Source organism: Odontomachus brunneus, unplaced genomic scaffold, assembly GCF_010583005.1.
Source record: "Odontomachus brunneus isolate Ranch 3 - 2012 unplaced genomic scaffold, Obru_v1 Obru_scaffold_100, whole genome shotgun sequence".
Lineage (NCBI taxonomy): Eukaryota > Metazoa > Arthropoda > Insecta > Hymenoptera > Formicidae > Odontomachus > Odontomachus brunneus.
Window position 1 is genome coordinate 1134326 of NW_022639550.1, and position 24392 is coordinate 1158717.

The following is a 24392-nucleotide window of genomic DNA, read 5'->3' on the forward strand; positions in this document are numbered from 1 at the left end:
TTTCTTCAGTCTCCGAAAGAACTTTGTGAATCTTTAGCATACCTTCGTTCCACATTCCGCCTGCGTTTATCGATTTTTAAAACGTTTTTTTGCGTTTGGATGCGTCCTAAAATAACTTGTCGGATGTTTGCGTTTGCGTATCACTCAGCAAGCTGAAGGAATATTCTGCGATGTATACCCGTAACTCTCGATTAAAATTTAAAACGAGACGCAGGCACACACAGGAAACACAGAGGAGACACGGCTTGCCGATCAGAGGCGGACACGTGAGCGCGATATTAACGGTCTTGCATCTCTCTTTCAGATCAGCCGAGACGAGTGGTACTCGATGTGGGAAGAGTATGCGAAAGATCCGGCACATGCACTCGAATGGCAACAGACATACATGAACTTCATGTTCGATCTCGAGGATTCTTCGGGTGAGTCTTCGCGAGCTCGCGCTGCGCGACGGAAACGATTCTCGAGCCGAGAGTGTATGATTAGGAGGGAATCATCTTTTCATTTTGATATCGCATTGTATTCGAAAGTCTCCTTTCGTTTCGCCTCTTCAATGGGTAACGTACGACGCGAGATCCCCCGCGAAAATATCGTACTGTTTCTCGTATAATTTACGCTATCTTTATTTTTAGCGTACAAGTAAACGTATTTTATAGATAAGAATATAAATATCGACCGAGCCTCCACACCTCCTCACGAAGAGATGATAATTATCAATTAAGCATACCATTCGTTCCCTTATTATTCATTCATGCCAATTTCTAATAATACGTCATCCTTGTACACCGAAATTTCCCAGCGATTTACCCTCACCGAGACACACATGATGCGAGTTTGAAACTCGAGAGCGCGATCTTTTGTTGTCAGGTGACGGATCGATCGACGAGACCGAATTCAGCAAGGTGTGCGGCAGTCACGGTGTCGAGGAGGCCGAGGCACGCGAGGCATTCAAGAAATTGGAGGTGGTGAGTATCGATCGATTTTGAAAGAAAAAAAGGAAATAAACGAGGAGCAAAAGAGGAAAGATGAAATCGCGCGCGCTGCGTGTACCGAGTTTCACTAGTCTAAAATTGTTTACTTCTCCGCAGGGCCAGGAAGTGACTCGCGAGAAATTCGCCGATCTGTGGAAGCAATATTTCTGCTCCGACGACCCGAACGTACCTGGTAACTTTATATTCGGAAAGACTTCTTTCTAACTTCGCCACCCTATGAGATTGAAAAGGCGTGCATGTATTTTCGTGGCAAATTGTTATTTTATGTAATAACTCTATGACATCCGCGCTAAAAAGGTATGTAACCGTAGCTCTGTTAATCTACTAGAAAAACTCTATATTTCGTTTACCACTCGCCCGTGTACTCATACTGAATTAATGAATGTAACTGTGAACACGAAACAACTGAGAAAGAACTTTATATTAATGCTCCTCTTATTCTTTGTCGTTATTTGGTTTGTGCAATCGCGTGCGGTCGTGTGCGCAAATTACATTTTTTCGTCTCCATGCAAAGTGAATTTCGCAGTCGAGTACAGTAGAAACTTCACAAAAACGGCTTACGTTTGCAGATTTATCTATCGCGTTGCTAAGCACTTTTATTGCGTCTGCAATCGACTGGTGCAAATCAAAACACAGGACTGGCAGAACAGAATGGGAGGAATTTACGTTACAGCTTTTTCTTTCGTTGCCGCGTTTTCGTGCGATCCAATATTACTTTGACAATACTTGCAATAGATTTCCCAAATTGCCAATTTCGAAACTTGCCAGCTTCTCTTTACACTTTTAACGCCAAGATTGAAATATCCTGTGGGATCCGTGAAAGATACGTTAATTTACCCGTATGCTAAATATTTCGCAGTGAACACGTGTTCACGTATCTATTTATCATTATGGCATATATCTCCTCTCTCTTCTTTCAATCGCCACCGAAAAGCTAATTACACCACGTAGCGTGTAAATAAATGCCCTTGCAAAAATTATAAAAGCGGTTATGCTGTTTCGATACATGAGATAGAGATAGATAGATAGATAGATAGATAGATATATATATATATATAGAGAGAGAGAGAGAGAGAGAAATAGAGAGAAAAGGAGAGATTTCCCTTCGATGTGCACGGTCTGAGAAAGATATTTTGAGAATTGAAAACAAACACACACAGTGCCCACGCCAAACGTGCGCACTCGTGCTATTCCCTTCCTTCTCTTTACTTTCCGTCTTTTTCGAAAACACCATGTGTTGTTTCGTTTCCTGACAGCCACTTTCTCTAGCCGTCTTCAATTGTGAGTACAATGAAAACCTCTTTCCTTTCATCTTTAATCCCACAAGTTCCGCAGATATTGTTCTACTTATGTCGATTTCGGGAATAATCGCGTCATTTTCGCAGCATCGACAAGAAAATTTTAACTCTTTGAGTGTGTAGCATGTGAAAGCTAAATAAGTGCTAGGAAAGAAATATTTTTGGATTGTTGTAAGTCAAAATCTGTGAAAAAATTAACATTTCGAAAAATCCAAATCAATGGGCAGAAATAAATAAAATCTAATTTATCAGCGTCGCTCAGATACGCAAAAAGAACACAAGTGCCCATCGTAATAGTTTATAACCGTTACTTGTATAGGCCGAAGAAATTCGTTAAACACGCGTACATGTGTCCACAGCACTCAAAAAATTAATTGCCGCGAAAAGTCAACGCTACACAAAGTCTGAGAAGAAAAAAAGAGACCGCACGGAAGAGACGGCGAAGGAAATCGACAAACACGCGCTCGTTCGATTAACGACTCTTCATTGTGTAACGACGAGTATGCAGAATTGTGGTCGTCGTTACACCGCGTTTCGTGTCGTAAATTGAATCACATCGAGCGTATTTGCACATCGAGCGGGAGAACGCATTTTGTATAAACGGTGATTCGATCTACAAACGATTAACTTTGCCGTATCGATACTTTATCGCTCTGATTGCACTATATTATAAATTTTGCTATGAGAGTTTCGTCGTGATCGATATTATCGTGCTTGTGTCATTATATTCATAAATTATGTAATTAGGAATATATTCGTCAATAATGTGTACGAAATTAATTGGGTATTTCTTTCTTTTTTTCTTTCTAAAAATTAACGATTGTTACAATAATGAGCGTGAACTGAATTATATGAGCGATCGAATAATTTGCGGAAAATGTGGAAATGTAATAAATATATTTTTATGTTGATTCCAATTAACAAAAATTGATTGCATATAAAGTTAATACAATGCTTCAAGTTAGAAAGATTATATTCTTTAGATTCTTTTTAATTATCGATCACTGCCCGTAAAGATACAAACGTAACGTACCATATCGAAACAGCACTACGTTCCCCACCGAGTATGTAAATAACAATAAAGCAAATATTTTCCGTACTCGTTAGAAAGTGAATGTTAACGAATAATTGCTAAACTTTTATCCGTCATAAGTCATAACGATCTTTAAACGAACATACGACGCGGCTATAAACTAGAGAGAAATATATGGATGTAATGAAACATTCTTTGTCAATTGATAATACGCAGGCAAGGATTAAATGATACATTTAATCTTAGAGAAACAATCAACAGAGTGTGAACAAAGAGAAAGAAAGAAAGGAAAAGATTTCCGTTTGTATAAGATACTTTACGCATTTCATTTCGGTTTGATAATTTCGAACAGTCACACGCAACGACAAAATAATTATAAATTGGCCGATTATTTTTACTATATTATTTACAATCCACGTGCATATTCATTTATTACGACAAAAAGATAATAATACGATTAAAAATGATGTGTAATTTTAATTTATCTCATATGTTAAACAAGTTTTTATCAATGTTTCCTCTTTGAAAAGATCTAACTTTGCGCGCGTGAATGCCACTTTCGATATTTCATTTTCATAATTTTAGTGTATAAATAATTGTTCTGTGCCTTTGCGCGAAGAAAGGATTAAAGTATCTTAATCTGTGTCTGCGATCACATATATGTGGGTTTTGTGTCGAAAGAAGCAAAGCATGCTTGTATAACTTGTTGTAATAGACATGTATGTATTATTCCCGTTCATATAAGTGCATATGTGTATACAGGAATATATCATATAAATATCGTAGTATATCCCTTTCTCTCCTATACATGAAAAAATTGACGAGAAATATGAAATATATATACTGTATAAAACTTGAAATTGTGACACACATATCCTCTTTCATTAAAAATATATATATTCCGCTAGAAAGACAAAGTATTCCGCAATACTCATAAATAGTAAGTAAGTTATACACGCTGTGTTAGCGTAATACGTATTGTAAATTTGTACAATTCGTGTGCAATGTGAATTTAGAGAAATTGTCAGAGAGAATTATTATTATCAAGATAGAATATCTAATAAATCTAAGAGAATTATTATTATCAAGATAGAATATTTAATAAATCATATAGAAAATACCCGAGTTAATATTATAGTTCCGTTATTACCCTTACAAATTCCAAAATAACACTTTTCGTTTTTAATATCTGTATGCGTTGAGATATATGTACATAATACGGACATGTCGGGACATACCTTGACACACATTTAAATTTATCGACGTCTAAAAAAAAAGTATTCTATGATAAATTCTTCATATAAGCAAATCTTACAACCTTATATTTCATAAAAGGTGGATTAGAGACATAAAATAAATTGCATTCGACTAGTCATTGAATTGCTACAGACCCATCACCTTAAATCCCTTTTTGTTTTTCACTCACCGGAAACATCTCGAACTTAGGGTCGGTCACGAACCTAGAACAAAAAAAAAATAGACATTTGTTGATTGGATTCACGATAATTATATCTCAACTTTAGATCGCTAAGAATTAAACGAAGGATTATCCAAAACTCTTATAAACTTACCTATGAATATTGACCTTGTTTGGCCTGAACCGGCTCCTCCGGTACGGCATCCACGTCCGCTTTCTCTCTCATTACATCTGCAACATCTTCCAAATCTAAAATAAGGACAATTTTCCTAGTTAGTAATCTATATAATAAAAATATCTATTTGTCTGTTTTCTATATACCCTTAAACCTTTTGACTGATCTGGATCAAATTTTGCATAGTTATTTTACCCAGTTATCAATCAAAGAAGTTATTCAATTTTGACAAATCAAGAATATGCAAGCATTTAGCACAGAAATATCAAAGACACAAGATACGATACATAAAATAATATAATGAGTACAGATGCAGCTTGACAAATAGTCGGAGATTAATAAAACTATATTTATTTGTTAAATAATGACTGAGATTATATATACATAAATGCTGGCCTGAATTTCGACACTGGTATCTCTTTATTTTCAGTAAGTTTGTCAAACGTCCATTGTGATTGGAAGAACCTCCCATATATAATAAATTGACGTACTTTGGAAATACATAATGCATCACTGTCTTCTGGCGTTTTGCGTTCTCCACCCTGGCTGCTCCATCGTGACACTGACAACAAGACATATGTGTTAAATAACGCAATATCGGCGAGAGCACCATATAAGTATTTCAAGGAAATATTTTATTCGTTTAACGAAATTGATGATATACCGATACGTGTAATCGTGATATACATGTCGTTCGCCAGTCCGAAACATAATGGCTGAATTCAGCAGAGAAAGCTGCTTTGCAACTGTTGTAAAATTCATGAATCTGATTGGTACATGCTCTTGGATTCAACCAAAATTAAGAACATACTTCAATCAGATTCACGAATTTTACAACAGTTACAAAGCAGCTTTCTCTGCTGAACGCAGCCAATGAGAATATTCAGCAGACTACGCGACGTACAGAAGTACGCTTGACAACCTTCAAGGCTAGCAATGTTTTGATTGTCGTGTTCTCGATGCTCAGTGATAAGTGACGCCGGCTGACAACCGATTGTTTCGGCCGGTTGATTATTTCAATAATATGTTACGTTAGAGTATGAATGAACGGAACGAATAACCAATAGTGATATCGCAATATTTTTTTTTTTCTTTTGATTGGCGACTACGTCACCGTGCCTTCAGCCTTCCCCGAGGATATTTATTTGGCACGCTGTCTTCTTCTTCCAATATATTTTCTCTTAATCCTTTCACAAATCTCTATTCCCAAATATATATTCTTCGGAAAGAATTCCAAGGTATTTTCTAAAAAAAATCACTGATCGTGTCTAAACATATCTACACGGTATGAAAGTAAATATCGCAATGTTTATGGTTTGTTAGGTTATGTCACAATGTTGACATACGTATTCAGTTACACGTATTAGTTATAGCGAATATTAGAATACAAGAATTACACACATACACACGCACGCACGATATGCACACAATTTCGACACTACGTGAAAAGTTTGTTTATCTTTATGATAGAAAGGATACACATTCCTTGTTACGATAATCGTTTTTTTGCAAAAAAATGAGATATATTTCTATAAATACAATTTTCTATATAGATTATACACGGTCTAACATGCCATATAATATTTACTCACGGCGACGTACTGGATTCAGCGCTGCTTTTCTTCTTCTTCTCTCCTCCTTATGGACGGAAGAGCTGAGCTCGTACTCATCTCTGTTGGCGTGCTCCTTTTCACGAGCGTCTAGTATCGTATGTTCGGCATTATTTCGGCAGCAATTAATAAGCGGTTCACGCCCTCAACAGGAAAAATATATGGAAAATACGTGACCAACGCAAAACACCGTAGCTGATAGTACAGGAAAGAAATTTGGGCGCCACTGGAATTGGCGGATTCAAAGTTACTATGTGAGTCAAATGTGCTTGCAGCGCGCCAGCCGATCGGTCGATAAACGGTAATAACGGATATAAAAATATTATTGTCACCTCCAAATTAATTAATTGACATAATCTAAATTTAATTGCAATGAGATAGTATCGAAATTGGAAGCATCAAGATAATTGAGATCAAGTGTCGTCGAGATTATAAAATTTATATTTGATTGCAATGGTAATTCGTTTTCGGGACGTTAATGTCATGTCCGCCGTTGGTGAGACCGCTTTGCATTTTCTCGTGCGTTCGTCCGCGTCGGAAACGAATTCTATCGCGCACAAATATTCGCGGGAGTGCCGAATTTCGTGATACATATTAGTCGCGACGTGTGGATCAGAGTGTACGTAGTGATCGGCCGATTTGAGTTCTCTCGATAATTGTACAAAGCGCACTATTGTCCTCTATTCGGTGTCGTCGTTGCCGGTGAAAAATGAACTCTCGATTACGATTTTGTGCCATTCAACGTGTTGTAATAAACGATATCAGACAAATGTGTGCTCGAAGAGAAAAGGGAAGACAGTACAAGGGATACGGGTGGAGAAATGAACTTATAAACTTCCTTGTGTCGTTAAGGGTTTAAATTTACAGCATTTTTTCTATCGAATGGACTTGTCGAGCCGTGCAGTGTGGTCGAGCTGTCGTATGGTGAGCGAATCTAGGCATTATATTTTGTGCAATTATATGTGTTATATATTTCATTTCTCTCTCTTTCTTTCATGAGATCTGTTTTCTATTGCTGAGCTAGTGTACACTTTTAGAACTTAAAAAGAGACAGATAAAGTTTGGTAGAAGAAAGATGAAAAAGAACTAGTGCAATCAGTTTAACAATAGAAAATAAGGTTTCTCTCTCTCTCTCCCTCCCCCCCGTACGCGTGCGTAAGTTGACATTTTTGTATCTAATTGGCACAAGTTAGTCATTATTTTTTATTTGGAAAGAAAATGCATCATGCGTCTTTACAGTTATATCCAACTGGCAAATCTAGAGTACGGTCCAGCGGGCGCTGCAAATGTTTTGTGGCGTTTTTACTTCTTTCTCTTTCTTCATTCGAATCCGAGGAATAGAACAAGAGGGAGAAACGCTGCGCAGCATTTGTAGCGGTTGTTGGACCGCGCCCTTAGCCATGACGTTAGCATCATAGTGGCGCCATCTCGTAGTCGCAAATAAAAGCACGTTGTGAGTGTCGGCAGTGTTGTCGGTGGGAAGATTCGAAAATAAGATAATGTGAGAAAATTTGAAGAGATCACGAGGGGAATACAGCTCGAAGTTACGGTGAGTTTATCACATAACAAGTGTGCGCCAAATATTATTGCAATGCAATTTTCTAATCATGCGTGCTTATATTATGGCTAAACGTCTGTCAAATGGCCTAACCTCGAAACAGTCTAACCTTAACACGGCCTAACTGTATGGCGACTTGGCAATGTATTTCGGATATTTTTTTGCGATATTTTTAACTAACTCTTCGATCTCCGTATCTTATCGTACACCATTCTGATATGTGATAACTTCACCTGGTTGTCGAAGTCGAATCCCAGTGCGAGTTATCTCGTGCGACAAGTAGCTATGAGTGCGACAATCGTTTCATGCGAAAATCAATCTTCCTGCTTGAACCGTCGCTCATCCGTGCGATACTATCCGCTACCAGGCTTAGATGGCTGGTTCAGGCTTGTCGATGCATGTACAGAGTGAGGAGAGTGTAGAATATTTCGGTTCTTCTGTTAAATTTTTGTCTTCGTAAGGTACTCTCAAAGTGAGAGCAATGTGAGTAGAATATTTACTTGCAGATTATATTTGTGCTTTTTGTTATCTCTGTCTCTTTATCTGTAAGTTATTTGATAGCGCAAGCTTTTTTTGCAGCTGATTACTAATTATAATTCTCGAGTTGCTTCGCTTTTATACTTGAGAGTTTAAATCTTGCTCTAACAACCTTGTATTTGCACGTTGAGAAACATTTGTGTAATACAATGACATGCACTTTTTAGTAGATTCATAAGAGGTTGATAAATTTATAACATTTATGTGTGTTGCTTTGATTTTGAAACGTTATGCAAAAAATAGATATGTTTGATCTTCAATATACACGATAGTGTTGTTTTATGTAATTGTGCAATTTGTACAATAATTTGTTATCGTTCTTGTGGACTGGCTTAATCTACTATAGATACATGCACCTTCTTTTGTGTATTGCCCATTATATTACATTTATTACACACACAGGCCTAGAATCTATGCCAATGAAGTGAAATATGTAATACCAATAAATGAAGAGCAAAAGTCTATCATGACTTCTTTGGGGAAATTGGTATTTGGGGATATTCATCAAAGATACATCAAAGATTCATCAAGGAGAGCATTGACTCAGGATGATTTATCTGCAGAATGTACAGATTCCTTGTCGCTTGCGTATGAAAATCTTTTATACATGCCTCTTGACATAATAGAGAGACACAGTATCGCCATAAATACTTTAGATATCAGTTATAACAAGTTTAGCAGGTAAGTGCATACACAGGTGTTAAGAAACATATACAAGAGAAGAAGACTTTTGAAGGAATAGAAAATCTAGTGTATATAGCAGAGTTGAGATGGAAGTTTTTTGCTGTTTCAGGAATCTACAGTTCTTGTTGGAATTTGACCATCTAACTTCCCTCAACTTAGACCACAATATTATAGATGAGCACACTGTGTTTCCATATATGCCGCAACTCGAACTTCTCTGGTTAAATCACAATGGCATAGACAACTTGTACCCTTTTATTAAGAATCTCCATAAGAGCTTACCAAACCTCAAGTACTTGTGTCTTATGGGAAATAATGCAGCACCCAGTTACCTCAATGATGGAAGCACTTACGATTATCTTCAATACAGGTATGATAATATAATAAGCAATCGAATCTCACCTGCCTGTCAGCTTATCTGCTAGCTAAATTTTGTCAAACTTTCCAAATAGGTTGTTTGTGATATCCTGGTTTCCAAGGCTGGTACATTTGGACGATAGTAAAGTAACTGCAGATCAACAGTTAGAAGCTAGGAGACTATTCAAACGACCGTTGTTTGAAGATTTTCTTCAGCATACAACAGTACCGGAATGTGTGAAACACTTGCATAACAGGATAACGAACACTTTTTGGAGTTTTGACAAACAAAGAAGAAACTTTATTGTTTAGTCGATATTCAAGCACAGATGCAATGTACAGATGTAGGAAATTGAAAAGTCAAAAAATGGCGCATATCTTTATGAGAAAAAATGAGATTATAATTTCTTATATTTTAATAAAAATACTAATAACTAATATGCATGATATTGGGATATGCATACTTTTTGCATAATATTTATTTTGCATAATATTTATGATTGTTCTGTTAATAGTCGCTTACTTGTACTTTTATCGTACAAAATAACTTGCATCTTGAATAACGCAAATAGTGTCTACTGTATGCCATTCAAATTTTACTCTTGTGATATATACGAACAATCGCAACTCATAAGTAGAAATTATATTCAACAAAGTCTCCTTGGACTTTAATGAACGTAGAACTTACTTATATGTTACTTTTTACTGTACATGGACACATATGTACAAGTATGCTTATCTATTATCAAGTACCTTTCAATAATGTTTTGTTAAAATGAAATGTGGCATTATTCACTAAACATTTTATCTTCTTTTAATCGTAAATAAATCGATTTGTCGATATTTTTATGAGATAATCATTATTAATTATGCGTGCCACAATTTTTATGCAATATGTAAATGTTGCCTATTAATAGTATGTTTATCTACTATACACATCGTAAACTACAGATCGATATATCATTGTTACTTTTATAGTAATAATAATAATAATGTTGCAATTATCTGTTTCGATTGACGATATAAAGGAAACACTGAATATTGATGAGCTCATCTTGATTATTTTTCGATCAATTAATGTCGCGAGAGTGTGTATTTATCCGCTTTTTTGAAGGAACGATTAGATGTATATTTTGTTGCGTTGCAGTCTGAATTGACCTAAAAAACTGTCCAAATCATCATTGTTTGAGAATCTTCTCCAGCGACATATAGAATAACGAAGGTTTGACTTTCGTCAAATTTTTGTCTTGACAAACGAAAATGTAATTTTATCATTTGAGCATTATTAAGGCATTGTAAAGACGTAAAAAATTGTAGAAAGGCAACGGTATACCTACTTACAACTTGTTGCATTCTCATAAAAGTATGACGCGATATATCGTGCGTATAAAAGTTTCGTTTCATTGGCAATACTATTACTATTTCGCGAAAGCAAGCACGATTCTTTTTGGTATTCTCGGTAACATAGATGGGTTGTCGGAAGTTTGTCTGTTACTTTTTATATTGCGGACTCGCGATATATTGATAGGTAGAATCACGAGTATTCGGACCATAATCCTTCCAGTACGAGAGATCCATTTGCGGTAATTCGTTACAGCTCAAAATTGGATTCCTGAAATTGATTTCGATTACGGAAACGGTGAAAGTAAGACTAACGATCGATTAAACTTACATTTTGGTGGGCTGTTGAAACCCTGCTCTCTGCATGTGCTGAATATGATGTCCGTTGTCGCAAAGTAGTCGCGATATACTCGACTTTCGTATCTCGTACAGTTGCTCTGTAAAGACAATATTATTTATACGGGCATTGACAATCGTACGATACAATAATACATCATTTGTTGATCGAATTTCGCTTTACTCTGATGATTAAATTGCATCGAAATTTTGACGATTTTATCTTAATACGTATATGTGTAACCGTCTATTTGAGTTTATCATATTTTCTGTATTTAATTCTTTCGAATAATCATGAAATTAATTTTCCGATCATCGACGTTCATTGTGTTGTATAATATTTGTTATGATTTATATGTGCCGCTAACGTACCTAGTGTGAAAGCTATTTCCGGGTCATTGGTTTCGAACCAGTAACGATCACCGATTCGTGTCTGCTGAAACTGTCTCGTCATGATGCATAAGAACGTCGGTCCGGCTAATGTGCCGGTGATATGTCTTTCCAAAGATCCAGCGACGGTCAATTCGACATCGTCCGGACTAGCATACAATATCGAGAGTTTCTGTATATCCTAAAGATGAAATTGATTTTCAGTGTAGCAGACGTGTGCGTACCTTGCTCGTCTAGTAGTCCGTCCTACTTACCGCAAACGAGATATAGTCGGCGAAATCCATGAAATCCTCCGCCCGTGGTAGTCCGCAATATTCGCGAAAATCGTTGTAGGAAGCGAGTCCGTGGTCGCGATCTCTTTGTATGTCTATCGCTCGCAGATCAGAGCCGAGGGTTCGTCCTCTCCTGAAGAGATACTGCGTTATCTGCAAATACGTGTGTTTTCGTTATAACTGATCCTCTAACGTATCATACTTTGTTTTCTTCTCCTTTGAAAGGAAAAAAAAAAGATCTTTATCGTCGATGTGTTTGACATGCAGGAAAAAATGCATTAATCGCGCATAAAGTGAAGTGATCGAATGTTTTGTCTTCCATACGTACCTCTTGATCGAAATATATATCGGCGTCTCTTTGCGGCTGCGTTGCGAAACCTCTGATCAGATCGTCTAAATTGTTGCCCTTTTCGATAATAGCGGGTTTATTGAAGTGATCGCTCAGTCTCAGACTATAGAAGGACGAGACGTGACGATCCTCTGTTATTAAACTGTCGAACAAAATTCATCATCTTAGTTCACGTCGACTTCATTTGTATCGCAAAGTTTCCAGCGATTCGTGTTCATATGGTCAATTGCAATTTAAATAATGTAGATGTCACTACGAAAAATATCACTGACAGTATTATCGTTCGCGGCTACCTCGCGCGCGCGAAAAGAGATCAATTTCAAAGTTGAAGTGATAAAGTTGAGAAATACGCGCGAAATCAAATGTATCGTGTTTCGTGAATTTGCATATAACTGACACATAATTTAAACGTGCCTAAAGTGTTTAATACATTGCGTTGAGAAAGATTGAAAAACGGTGCACGAGTTGATCGAGAGGCAGTAGCGAGAGATACACTTACTTGAGATTACCGGCGACCAGGCTATGAAAATATCTAATGGCCGCGGTAGAGTGTGCGTTCAGCACGTTACCATTAACCGTCTCATCGTAATCATTCACGTAGCCGTTAGTGTTGTATATAATTTTGTCTCGATAAACTTGTTCACGTCCTGCAATATCGAGTGTCTTTCAGATAATAGTCTGAGTCGTGCGATTACTAATACGTAGAAAATCCGCGTCGTCTAAGATAAAAAAGAAAAGAAAGAGACAAAAATACGATTCCGTTCTGTAAATAGCTGTGATACGAAAAATGTAGAAAGCTCGGTAACACATCTTGTCCGACATTAGCACCTAAGAAAATCGGCGTCCACTCATAATATACGATGTTCTGATGTTCGGCGATGACAATTCGCCTCGTTTCTTGAAATATCGTTTCGTCGGTCCAGTGTGGATTTAAATTTGCCAAATAATCCGCGACGCGATTATGTTCTCGGAGCAACACGATGTGTAGAATCGCCAGTTGTGGGTTTTGATTGGATCGCGTATCACCTGGAATAAATGCCAGTTAGAATTGTCATGCCTCTCGCTGCGTTCGATTCGTCAAATTGTGGATCAGTTGTGTCTATATTCGTGCAATCGTGCGCATTTGTTCTCACCGGTAGCGTAGCATGGCTCGTGTTCGTACATCGTTTCGCATATGGTGGATTTGTTAGATACCTGTGGTGGAAATTCCCTGGTATTTTTCAGTTCCACATTTAAACGTCCACCGAAACCAGCTCGCAGACTAGTTGCAACCTGGTCGCTCGAGCCGTAAACGAGCGAAAGGTCCAAATAGTGAGTGACGGTGTTTAGCTGCGAAACAGTACTTGTTATTACCGATCGAATAAACTTGCCTTGCGAATAGAACTGTCATTTACATCAATCGCCGAACGTAGGGAATACTGAGACTTAGTCGGTGTGTACTCACTATGTACGGAGAGATCTTGATAAGAGCGTTATAATCGCGGCAAACACGTTTGCTCATCTATCGATCTCTCTTGGTTTGTACAAAAACTATCAGGATAGGACAGGAGAGAGCCGAACGCGAGATTGCAGAGTGATGAAAAATTATCAAATCTGCTTGGGGCGTAGACTAAGATATATACGCGGCCAAGAATAGCGTCAACCTTATAAATGTCAAGTTCGCACAGCGTCCACGATTGCACGGCACGCAATGCCGTTTGATCTCTCAACGTCGCGTTCCGGTTCTCTAGTTACCACATTCGCGCGTGATATAACGCAAATGAGCGTGATGTAAGGGTGGAACCTGTTGTGCCGGCGTATGTGGAGACGAACAGCCGCGATCAAAATCGGTCATGCTACGAACAAAGTTCAAGCACCGTATGGAAGAACTGCTATACACCGGGTCTTTCTCAGTTACGAGTATCGGATAGCATCGGGGTCTCGTCGTCATGTCCGGTGATATCTGACCGTCGGAGGTGCAACACCGCATTTTCTGTACCGCTGCGATTAGAAGAGAAATACGTTAACGGAGCTCAGTTGCTATTTGCGGTAACAAATATGTATCGCAAGATGCCGAATCGGCTCGTTATCTGTAACTCGTTGACTGTAACGTTCGTGGCAGTCAACGTGTTAACGTCATCCGATGCGTTCGCGCGTTCACCGAGACACGCAAGATAAAGGAAGATGATGCATTTGTTGGATATTGTGATGAAATTTCTAATTATGAACACGCACCGAACGCATCGATGTATCTTACGCGAGAGAATCTGTAACGTACTAGATTGAGTTACACCGTCGTTCAGACCCATGTCATGCGTTATAACTTGTCCGTACTGCATCGCCACTAGACTCCATGTTCTGTCGTCGATATTGAGGTTTGGAAACATCATGTAACTGACGGTTCGAGCCGACGGCAAATTCGCGCCGGTAACTGATTTCGACGGTGCTCGAATTCCTGCATGAGATAAATTTTTGTGGGTCTGAAAATGTCAAGCTTTTCCATGCCAAATGTGTTATTCTCGGTTTCTCTCGTGGTTACAAACATGTCATAATCTCGCGCGTTTTTATAAAAATCTAGGTAAGTGTACTCGTATATCGTATATTTGTAGGTAAATTGGAAAACTATGTATAAACCAGTTTACGTACCAGTTACCAAGCCATGGTTCAATGCGTCAAATTTATTCACCGTGTTCTCGCCCGTGTCAAAATTTATTATGACGAAATCAGTCGAGAAAACTTATGCCGGAATTGAAACAAATTTGTTGTGGGAAGTAATGACCGTACGCGCGGTGATTATGTATCGTAATTGTTCGCTAGAAAGAACGTAATACGCGGTAGCAATAAAAAATTTCTCCCAAGAACATTGCTATAACTGACTGATTTTTATTGTTTAATTGATCGAACGTTAAAAATCTGCGTATAATATACATACATCTTATGTGAGAAATATCGTTGCAATTTAATTTTGCATTATATAATTAAATAAACTTTCGAAAAAACCGCGATATTAATCGAAACCCACTTCGAACTCGATGTTTACGCAATTAATATATGTTTATCCCGATTTTTATATTACAAAATATCATCGCAAATGGATTTCGCATTATATAATCAGATTAGTTCTCAAATCGCACGTTAGTCTTCAAAAGTGACTCAAAGATCGAACTGGATGTATGTATACAACAAAAATTTATCTCGTCACGTTTATAGATTAATCAAAAATTAATTCAATATATCTTGAAAAATAAAAGATCTCAACGTGCATAATCGGATATTTTTGTCGGGATATATATGTTCCGAATTGATATATACCGGATGTGTTACATTTGTCCGCTTTGATGCGAGGTAGCAAAAATCGTGAATGAGTAAGCGTCGAAATGTTTCCCGCGCTTAGAGGCCACCTGCGCACCGCTTATACCAAGTCGACCGTAACAGCATATAAACCGTCGACCGTCAGCATGACGAGACGGAATCGATACAATCTAGTGTCACGAGGCTGGCTCTGAAACCTTCTCTTACCATCGTCTGAAAGTTCTACGAATTGCCTAAGATTGTAGTACCGTTCTTTTTCCTGCAGTTCTTACTGCCTCTAGGATGTAGAGAGCTTCTTTTTCACGCGGTCGTTGAAATTATTTTCGACAAAATCGTTAACTAGTTAACGATTTGACAAAACTTCTCATTAAAAACTTGCTTCTTTTTTAGGTAATCTTGTTTGATGCTTATTCTAGAGCTTTCTCTAAAATTTCCTTTGCTTACCATCGCTGTAGCGTGGACGTATGAGTCTTCCGTATCTTGTATTGGCCAGACCCCATGTGGGATTTTGAAGATTATTGCAGCTACCATCGTAGCTTCGATATCGCGAGTACCGACAGACTTGGGGAAAAGTATCGCCGCACTTGATTTGCCGATGAACATCGTCGCTCGTGTTTTGACCAGAGCCGAAGAAGAAGCTTGAACGACGAATTGAAAGTAGGCGAAATGATCTCATTACCAAAAGGGCATCTAAAAAATGTGACGTAAAACTTACGTGGGATCTGGAAAGTTTGACTGCTGATAAATAGAACGGTAGTCGGTACTGAATAATTGAGGCGTGTACGGTCCGTAGTATGTAGCTTCCGATTCATCCAGAAGTTCCTTTCCTCGCTCCTCTTGAAAGAAACATTGCCAGAATATTACACGGATGATCGTAAATGACATCTTAATACATACTTTATATACTTAATACACTTTGATGACCGCGACAAAGTCGCGCGATATTTCCCGGTGTTTACTTTCAATAATCTTATTCTTCTATGATCGTCTCTTTAGCTTCTCGCTGTTAGCATTCACCAGAAGCACGATACTTTGCTGTGATTACAACTTTCCCACGTCGAACGATCGAATATTTTATTTACGTTAGGCGATATCTATCTCACGTAGAAAGACAACTTTGTATCGATATACCGCGTCTGATTGTCGGCGAGATCTCCTTTCGCATTTTGTATCGTATTTTGCCATCAGATCCGGCAACAATCGCCGTCGAGACGATCGAACCATTGGTACATAAATCTCGGTAGACTCGTGATTTAAACAGATTCATGCGCGAGGGAGAACCTTTCACTGCTTGCAGTCGAACGTTAAATGTTACACAGACGATAGATACGATCGCCTCGATAAGTTCGTTAGAGAGCTTATAGAATTAATAGACATCTTTGTCGAATCGCCCACCTGAGATTATTGAATTAAACTGAATTCTTTCGCGCGTCGATTTATCAGACCGCAGTAGATGATCGCTAGGGTGGATCGGTAGCGTAACTAATCGCGATTTATACGCGATTGCGCGAAACACCGAGAGTAAAGAGAAGAATGTTTCGCAACATTCAGTTCGATGTTTAAATGTTACAACAGTGACAAGCTCACGTCGGCATGACTTGGTAATTGCTCGGGACACCTGAATATCACGAATCGATAAATGCAAAAAAGATAGAAGCTTTTTAATTCCTCATGCCTGAATGATTGTTACGGGTGTATTTTAATATTATAGCCCACGTTACACAAAGATGTACGATCCATAATATCGAAGCAGAAAATTTGCGTTAGTAGCAATCTCTTTATCTGTTATTAATATCAACATGAAGTTGTCATAGGAGAGCGGTTCGATTATACGCGAATGATATTTCTCACGATAAATTGGCACGTGTAATATGCAAGTGTATACATTTCACGGTTAAACAGTTTCGCCGTCAATAAGACAAAGGAGAACCCTCGAGCGCTCGTGGTACGCTCTTTGCATTGCTGTGGTGCACTTCTCGCGAAAATGTAACATGCATTCCAGCAGCGCGCACACGCATTTTCTATCTCATTTCTTGCTATTAACTCCCACCTGTTGCATAAGGAACGTGCTGTATATACACGCGGCGGCGGGTCTATAGAATTTCTCCTTCTCCACGCTCTGTCATGTCTCCCGTTTATCAATCCTGTTACTGCTATTAGAGAAAGTAGGGATATTTGAAGGTAGAAACAGATCGCTCTGCTACGTTTCCCTCGTAAACTTACGTAAAGGATAACGAACGCGGATATATTGACAAACCACCAAATATCTCCGAGTCCAAGACGCGAAAAACGTGTATCATGATGCGCTGTATACGCAATTAATTAATCATAAAATGCAATCTGCGTTGATATTACAGCGAACAATTTCGCACTTCTTGAGTTCATTCCGTTCTAACAAATTATTGATCCGAAAACTGATTAGGGGACGAAAAGGGAATTGACAAATTTATGTCAACAAAATAATCGTTTTTCAAGTCCTCCGTGTGATGTAATTGTTAATTTTTACGGTCATCTTTCTTCCGTCAGATATAGAGAATGTAATTTGGGCGGGAGAGAAATCACTGCATAAAAAAAGAACGTTCAAATGCTTCTGGGGAAAACGATGCGTGCCTAAAGTATAGATTGTGCGGGCTGGCGTCAGAAAGAATCCTGTGTTCGGAAACTTTTGCAGTTTTAAAGTCAATGTAAGCGTGTTGTTAATGAGTTTTTGAAAGTTTCGACAAAATGACAGAGCGCGTAAGACTGCGAAGCTGATTGTTTCCAACTGGTCATACGGAATCGCAACGTATTATAATCGGTCATACATATTCATATGACACATGTGTTTTTTACACATAATAGGAAATGTAAGAGCATTACATTTTTGCACAATTTGCACGCAATTTGTGTATTTGAGAAAGGGAAGAAAGGTTTACTCTCACCTAGGAATAATTTAGAAGTCTGTCCTTTTGTCGTGGCATCTTTGACGGCTGCTATTGTCTGTAAGAACACCGCGACGAGGAGACCTGCAGTCCAGAAAATATTCTGTCTCTGCATATCCTTGAAAAGAGAACACAAAGACACGTTTAATTCGCACGGATTTTAACGCGAATCGTCTATTGACACGCGATCTGACTTACTTTAAGGAAATTTCAGCGAAATGAGTGCGAGAGGACGACACACAATTTATTGCGAACGCAAATGAAGCGCCATTATTGATAATGTCGCCTTAATTAAATTATATTTCTAGATTAGTTGCAGAGAAATGTCATGGAGTTTATCGAATGTTAATGTCACATAGACATCAGACGATCAAACGATCATGACGGAAACTATCTCGCGAGTCACACGTGCCAATTGCTCTTATACGTTATCCTTCTTGCTAGATCAGTTCTTTAATGCATATTTCGCCATGAATTGACGATACGTTTGAAAAAGGGAAAATCGAATTTGCGACACAGTGAGACAGATGGTACCGTCGCGGCGAATTACTTTGGTACTATTTTTATCTCTTCTCGATCGATGCAAATAACATATTCCGATCGAGCGTTTTTCCTCGGATAAAATCGTATTGCTCACGCGCGAAATATCGCGAATATAAATTTCCGTTTTTTCGCGTTATCGCATTAGAAATTTCAGTGCCCGTGATAAATTCGAATAAGGAAGAGGTGATTGTATCTCTTCGCGAAGAAACTTTCTGGCTCCGATATTTCTGATCCACGATATTTATCTCGTCGGCGCAGCGACAGTAATACAGTTTCCCGTTAATACGTGGAAATCTAACCGCGATCCTCGCTCACTCTCCAACTCACAATCCGCCACTTGGTCGTGTGATCGTCGAGATCGCACTTTGGACATTAATAGAGTTAGTGAATTAGCCGAACGCGTTTTTTTTTCGCGATGTGATTTTGTTAGTTTGACTGTAGTCTATCGACATTGATCTGTAAATTTGTGATTAGCCGACATATTAAAGTCAACTCTTTGGCCGAAAATCGATTGTATTTCCACGTGTTTCCAAAAAGTCAAGTTGGATAACGTACTTTTCCTTACTTTTATTGTACGTACGCCCTTATTAGGTGATGTTTTGCTTATTTGTTCGATCGATCAGTCGCGACACAAAGTTGCGTAAAAATTCAAACCCACTGCGGAAAATGAGCCGTTATTTGATGTATGTCGCGTAAATAGAAACTCGCCCATTTTACGTTTTCATTAGCGATTGCATCGCGTGGATTTTAGCGCTCCCTCATTTGCTACAATACGCATAATAACACGCCTCTACGCGCGTGCAAATGTACGTTTCGACATCTATAAAGAATGGTTCCGTAAGAATAACAAGGAGGAATAAACCGCAACCACCGCTTTCGCGCTTCTGATGGAATTTGAAATATCGAGCGTCAAGACAACAGGAAGCGGAATTTACACGTTGCTTCGACACATGGTTCTACGAATCGCAACCGGCCATACAATTTTTCATGTAAATTGCTCACTCCGGTAGATTAGTTTGCTACAATTAGTACAATAATAATAACGTAACAATATAAATTAGAAGTGAAAGAGAGCGACGCGGGAACTACGCGTGTCTCTTGTTACTCGATTATCTCGCGCTACGCAATTAACATAGTTTTCGACGAAGGACATTGTCGCGTCATGTGTTTTACTCGTCAACAATTTTGGCCCAGATAAGTAAACTCGGTTGTGTTAGATTAGTAGTGTTCTTCTCTCTCTCGATGATTTTTACACAGGGCCTTCTCGTATATTTCGGAGTTCGCCGAGCAAAATCTCCTCAATCTAGATTGCATTCCAAAACATTTTTTTCGATTTTACTCTTAAATCTATAGTTCATGTTACTATAGACTTAAGAGTAAAATTTTCCTCGGAAAGGATGTTTTGAAATGCAACCTTATTTGGATTTCTCGACACACTTGCGACACCTTGGATCGATTGTTCATCAGCGACGAATTCGAAGCAAGTCCACCTCGTCGTCTCAGCCGTGACTCTTTGTGTTTCGATATTCGACACGCTTGCGATTAAGTTCTGCATGAAATTTCCGTTAAGACGTAATCTCGGCGAGCGTAATCTTCGGCATATTCCGCGTTACGTCGAAGTTCGGTCTCGCATCAGCGACGAAATACTCGATATCGGGCCTCATGCGTAATTAATACATCCAACCCCCGAGACGATAACACGCTCTCGCGCGCCAGACATCAACTTTGCATACATCAGGCGGGATCGACGATCCGTTTAATCGCGTCGACATTCGGGTGTAAACGTTCATCCGGACTCAACATTTGCACCTTCCGGTTGCAGCGATAACCTTCGCGCTGAGAGAAGGTACGCGCGGGAAGGTCCCGCGTCCAGCTTTCCCCTTTATTGGCAACAAACTTGCACAATCCGCGGCAGTTTGTACCCCACAGTCGAAGGTCGTCTGATTTTTACTGCCGGCTACGAATTAACAAAGCGCTGTCGATTCGACCGCGATTTTTCGCGCAATGCAACGTCCACTCGCGCGATATCGTTTTTCTTCTTTTTTCGCCTCGGCTTCCTTCAAATTCACGAGCGAAACGCGCACGTTACGCGCATGTTAAAGCGCTTAATAACAAGTCACGCTGAATTATATTGGAAAATGTATACTTGTATCGCGTGTTAAAATGTGTTAATTAATGCTAATTATAGTTTTCTTCGCAGAAACTCGAACGATTTATTTTCTCACTGATTTCTTAATCAAGAGGATATATTTTGTTGCATAATATATCATCACAATGTATAGTCATAGCTTGATGCATGGAATATAACTGTAGATACAAGAAAAGATCGTATCGTGCGATATAGAAATGTGACGACAAAAGTAACGGATGAAAATAAAGCGACTATGACGCGCGAATAAAGTTAACGTTTCGGACGTACTTCCGCAATTCTATTGGCTTTGGAATCAACGATTAAATTGCTCAACAAAGATTTACCTTGTGTATATGTCATATATGGAGATTTGCGTGATTCGGTTGATAATCGATTAGGTATTCCGACAATATACACGCTGTTCGTAGTAAAAGGCAAAATCAATTACTAGATCACGCATTTAACCACTTTGAGTACTTTAGCTACACGTTTCCGATTGAGGGAATTCCGGTTAGGATCATAAAACAAGCGCAGTCAAGGGTGTTTTCTGCGGAACTTTGGTAGCTTGACAAAGAGAATTCTTTTGTGTTTCTTTTTTAGTATTGAAATTTTTAATTTATCGAATGCAAATTTTAACAGAATACTGTGGCAAGAATAACGAGTCTGATTTTTTTTTGTTTTCAGCTTGACAACATTGGGCAAAAGGCAGATGATGCACTTGAGTCTTGGTATCTTGTGAAAACATCGAATGGTATGTATATTTTTATTAATTTCATTCGTGCTGAGTAATTGTCAAGTAGCCGTGTATTTGTGGAAAGCGTTACAAAAATCGGACAACGAAACATTGTACAACGCGATGCCACTGAATTTTTTAGTCCAACCTCATATAGATACAGAGATCTGTAGAAATTTGAAAAAAGCTTTTTTTACTTGCAAGAATTAATATATAACTGCCAAGGTCATTGTTTTGGCACGACTAAAAATATTTGATGGGTAACTTACCCAGATCATATCGGTTCCAATTCTTGATCGTGACACGGAGAATATTTAATTTCGTACTCTGTTTTCGCGATAATCAGATAGTATTCCGGCACGTGTCGACGGTAACAACTGAACCAACAGTAAATACGAGCTGAACTTTATAAATGATGGGAGAAAGGTAGGGATACCACTTCGTCGACAACCCCACGCTGCCGAAAGCTCGATTCGACATGCATTGGTCGTGTGCAAATATCTAGCCGCGACTCAATTTTCTCTGTGCACAGTTTGGTTTCGTAAGTTCTTCTCCGTCTCCAATTCACTTATTAGGTCTTCTCTGGAGATTGTGCAGATTACTCTTGTAATCTTTAGAGATACAGAATCGTCAGAAAGTTTTTTTCTTTCATTTTTATGATGTAATAATTTGCTAACGTAGCAAATAATGTAATCACGATGCAATCAATCGAGTGGAACGCGTGTGCTATATCGATAAATCTGCTAGATCTGCATAATTTAAATGTCTTGTCACCTTCTCAAAAGCTGTTTCGAACTTATCTATCATGAGTGAACGATATTAATATTGGGGAAATGGATTAACGTGTGAAACAATATTTAATACGACTTAAAATTAATTTAATCAAGTTTATTCAAATACTTTGAGAGAGAGAGAGAGAGAGAGAGAGAGAGAAATAGAGAGGGAATTTTTATTATATATCTATTATATAATATATATTTATATTGAGATTTATCAAATTAAATTCGATTTATAAAGAAATTTCAATCTACACATATGTTACCTCAATATGTATGATATTGGGATAAACCTGTACATATATAGGGTATGTATATTTTTTTTATTTTAGATAATATCGATTGTGTGATTAGTTATCAATGAAAAAGAAGTCGTATTTATTAAAAATTCATAGATTTTTTATTAAACTAGTAATATAAAAGAAACAAATGGCATCAAGTGCTGTATATATAACCAGAAACACTTCTGTTTTCTATATAGTATCCGAGAAATATGGATTACGGATAAATAATTAAGATTTATAAATTATTATTTAGCCTAATTTTTTTATTTCTAAATATGATTATTCGTTTGCAAAAAATGACTATATGTGACATCTTTCGGAGAGCGATATGCTCTGTGTGTCGATATACCATCGACGCAGTAAAACTTAACGTTAGCAAAGCGAATCGGTAAAGATTCAGGAAACTGACACACACCTTACCAACTGCGATAAGAAGCGAGGTAGGCTATTGTGAAAAAATGTACGGTTAAGAACCAAATTTTGAGATGGGGACTATTTATTCAAAAAATTTATTTATTGGAGCAATGTATGTCAGTAACGTAAAAAATATTTAAACGTTGGTAAAAAATATTTAAACGGGAGGTACAACGATATATCGCGTAAACAGATTTATAGAACGGTTTGTGCACGAAAATCTTTCATTTTTCTCATATCTCACATGGTTTTGTTGCGTTATCTTAAGTAATATGTACATTCTGATATCCAGGTACATTTGTTATATTAATAACCCAAAGCAAATTAATTAGCAAATATACATTTTTAGGAGAGAGAGAGAGAGAGAGAGAACGAGATAGAACAAGATTGACGGTGAGGGGGTAGGAAGGAAGTAGAAAGAAATCCACGTAGATTTACGTTAAATTAGAGTAACTCAGTAAATAGTTAAATTCGTAGTTCCGAGATATATATCCATCAATTACGAAACGCAAGCACATATAGTCTCTTCGTGCGACAAAGACTCTCCGCTCCGCGTGTTGTAACTACAAAGGTACACATTCCGGAAAGGGGACGAAAGGAATTTACTACAGTAGCTGCTTCCAGTATCGTAAAGAGAGACCTTGTTGCCCCGCAGATATCTACATTCCAATGTAGGAAATGTTAAGGTCGTTAAAACACAAGTTTTCGTGTTTAAGATTTTGTGTCATCTGTCATAAATCAATGATTCGTTTTCTTCTTTTATTTTTCTCAATTTTAAATTACACACACACGTGACTCTTTTTCTCCTTAAAGTTGGGTCACTTGATTTTGTATATCTTGTTCTCAAGAGATTTTCAACGAAATAAGATTCTTTTACACAAGAGAGAAGAAAAAGGCATAAGAGAGAGAGAGAGAGAGAGAGAGAGAGAGAGAGAGAGAGAGAGAGAGAGAGA

General features: G+C 38.0%; 3 protein-coding genes across 8 annotated transcripts in view; 2 read left to right on the forward strand and 1 right to left on the reverse strand.

Moving 5' to 3' along the window:
• Nucleotides 1–4440, forward strand: part of LOC116848813 (calexcitin-2) — a 31917-nt gene extending 27477 nt beyond the window's left edge. For 4 of the 5 annotated variants that reach the window (XM_032825313.1, XM_032825315.1, XM_032825314.1 and 1 more), the window contains 3 exons: nucleotides 305–419; nucleotides 865–962; nucleotides 1086–4440. In XM_032825313.1, the coding sequence (XP_032681204.1) occupies nucleotides 305–419; nucleotides 865–962; nucleotides 1086–1193 (321 nt within the window). In that variant the 3' untranslated portion in view covers nucleotides 1194–4440. The remainder of the gene's footprint in view (nucleotides 1–304; nucleotides 420–864; nucleotides 963–1085) is intronic. The other variant, XR_004379022.1, reaches the window with a different exon arrangement.
• A 3482-nt stretch (nucleotides 4441–7922) lies between these two features.
• Nucleotides 7923–10096, forward strand: LOC116848810 (leucine-rich melanocyte differentiation-associated protein-like). Of its 2 annotated transcripts, none has more exons than XM_032825308.1 (4): nucleotides 7923–8071; nucleotides 9020–9298; nucleotides 9411–9671; nucleotides 9754–10096. In XM_032825308.1, exons 2-4 carry the CDS (start codon nucleotides 9084–9086, stop codon nucleotides 9968–9970), a joined length of 693 nt encoding a protein of 230 aa, XP_032681199.1. In that variant the 5' UTR covers nucleotides 7923–8071; nucleotides 9020–9083; the 3' UTR covers nucleotides 9971–10096. The 2 variants fall into 2 exon arrangements, with proteins under 2 accessions (XP_032681199.1, XP_032681198.1); XM_032825307.1 differs by lacking the exon at nucleotides 7923–8071 and adding an exon at nucleotides 8415–8563.
• On the reverse strand, nucleotides 9930–22382 carry LOC116848798 (peroxidase-like). The gene is made up of 14 exons (XM_032825287.1): nucleotides 22235–22382; nucleotides 18559–18676; nucleotides 16353–16473; nucleotides 16082–16275; nucleotides 14604–14780; nucleotides 14130–14326; nucleotides 13480–13675; nucleotides 13175–13372; nucleotides 12846–12993; nucleotides 12326–12488; nucleotides 11980–12150; nucleotides 11708–11906; nucleotides 11331–11436; nucleotides 9930–11270 (listed from the first exon to the last, which is right to left on the reverse strand). Exons 1-14 carry the CDS (start codon nucleotides 22241–22243, stop codon nucleotides 11150–11152), a joined length of 2118 nt encoding a protein of 705 aa, XP_032681178.1. The 5' UTR covers nucleotides 22244–22382; the 3' UTR covers nucleotides 9930–11149.
• Between the last annotated feature and the right edge of the window lie 2010 nt (nucleotides 22383–24392).

Bases quoted from the DNA above. Each gene is read 5' to 3' on its own strand.
- LOC116848810 (XM_032825307.1), top strand. The intron at 9,299-9,410 runs GTAAGTGCATAC...TTGCTGTTTCAG, and splicing joins AGTTATAACAAGTTTAGCAG to GAATCTACAGTTCTTGTTGG. The intron at 9,672-9,753 runs GTATGATAATAT...CTTTCCAAATAG, and splicing joins TACGATTATCTTCAATACAG to GTTGTTTGTGATATCCTGGT.
- LOC116848798 (XM_032825287.1), bottom strand. The intron at 12,489-12,845 runs GTAAGTGTATCT...TTTGTTCGACAG, and splicing joins CTGGTCGCCGGTAATCTCAA to TTTAATAACAGAGGATCGTC. The intron at 11,437-11,707 runs GTACGTTAGCGG...TTGTCTTTACAG, and splicing joins GGAAATAGCTTTCACACTAG to AGCAACTGTACGAGATACGA.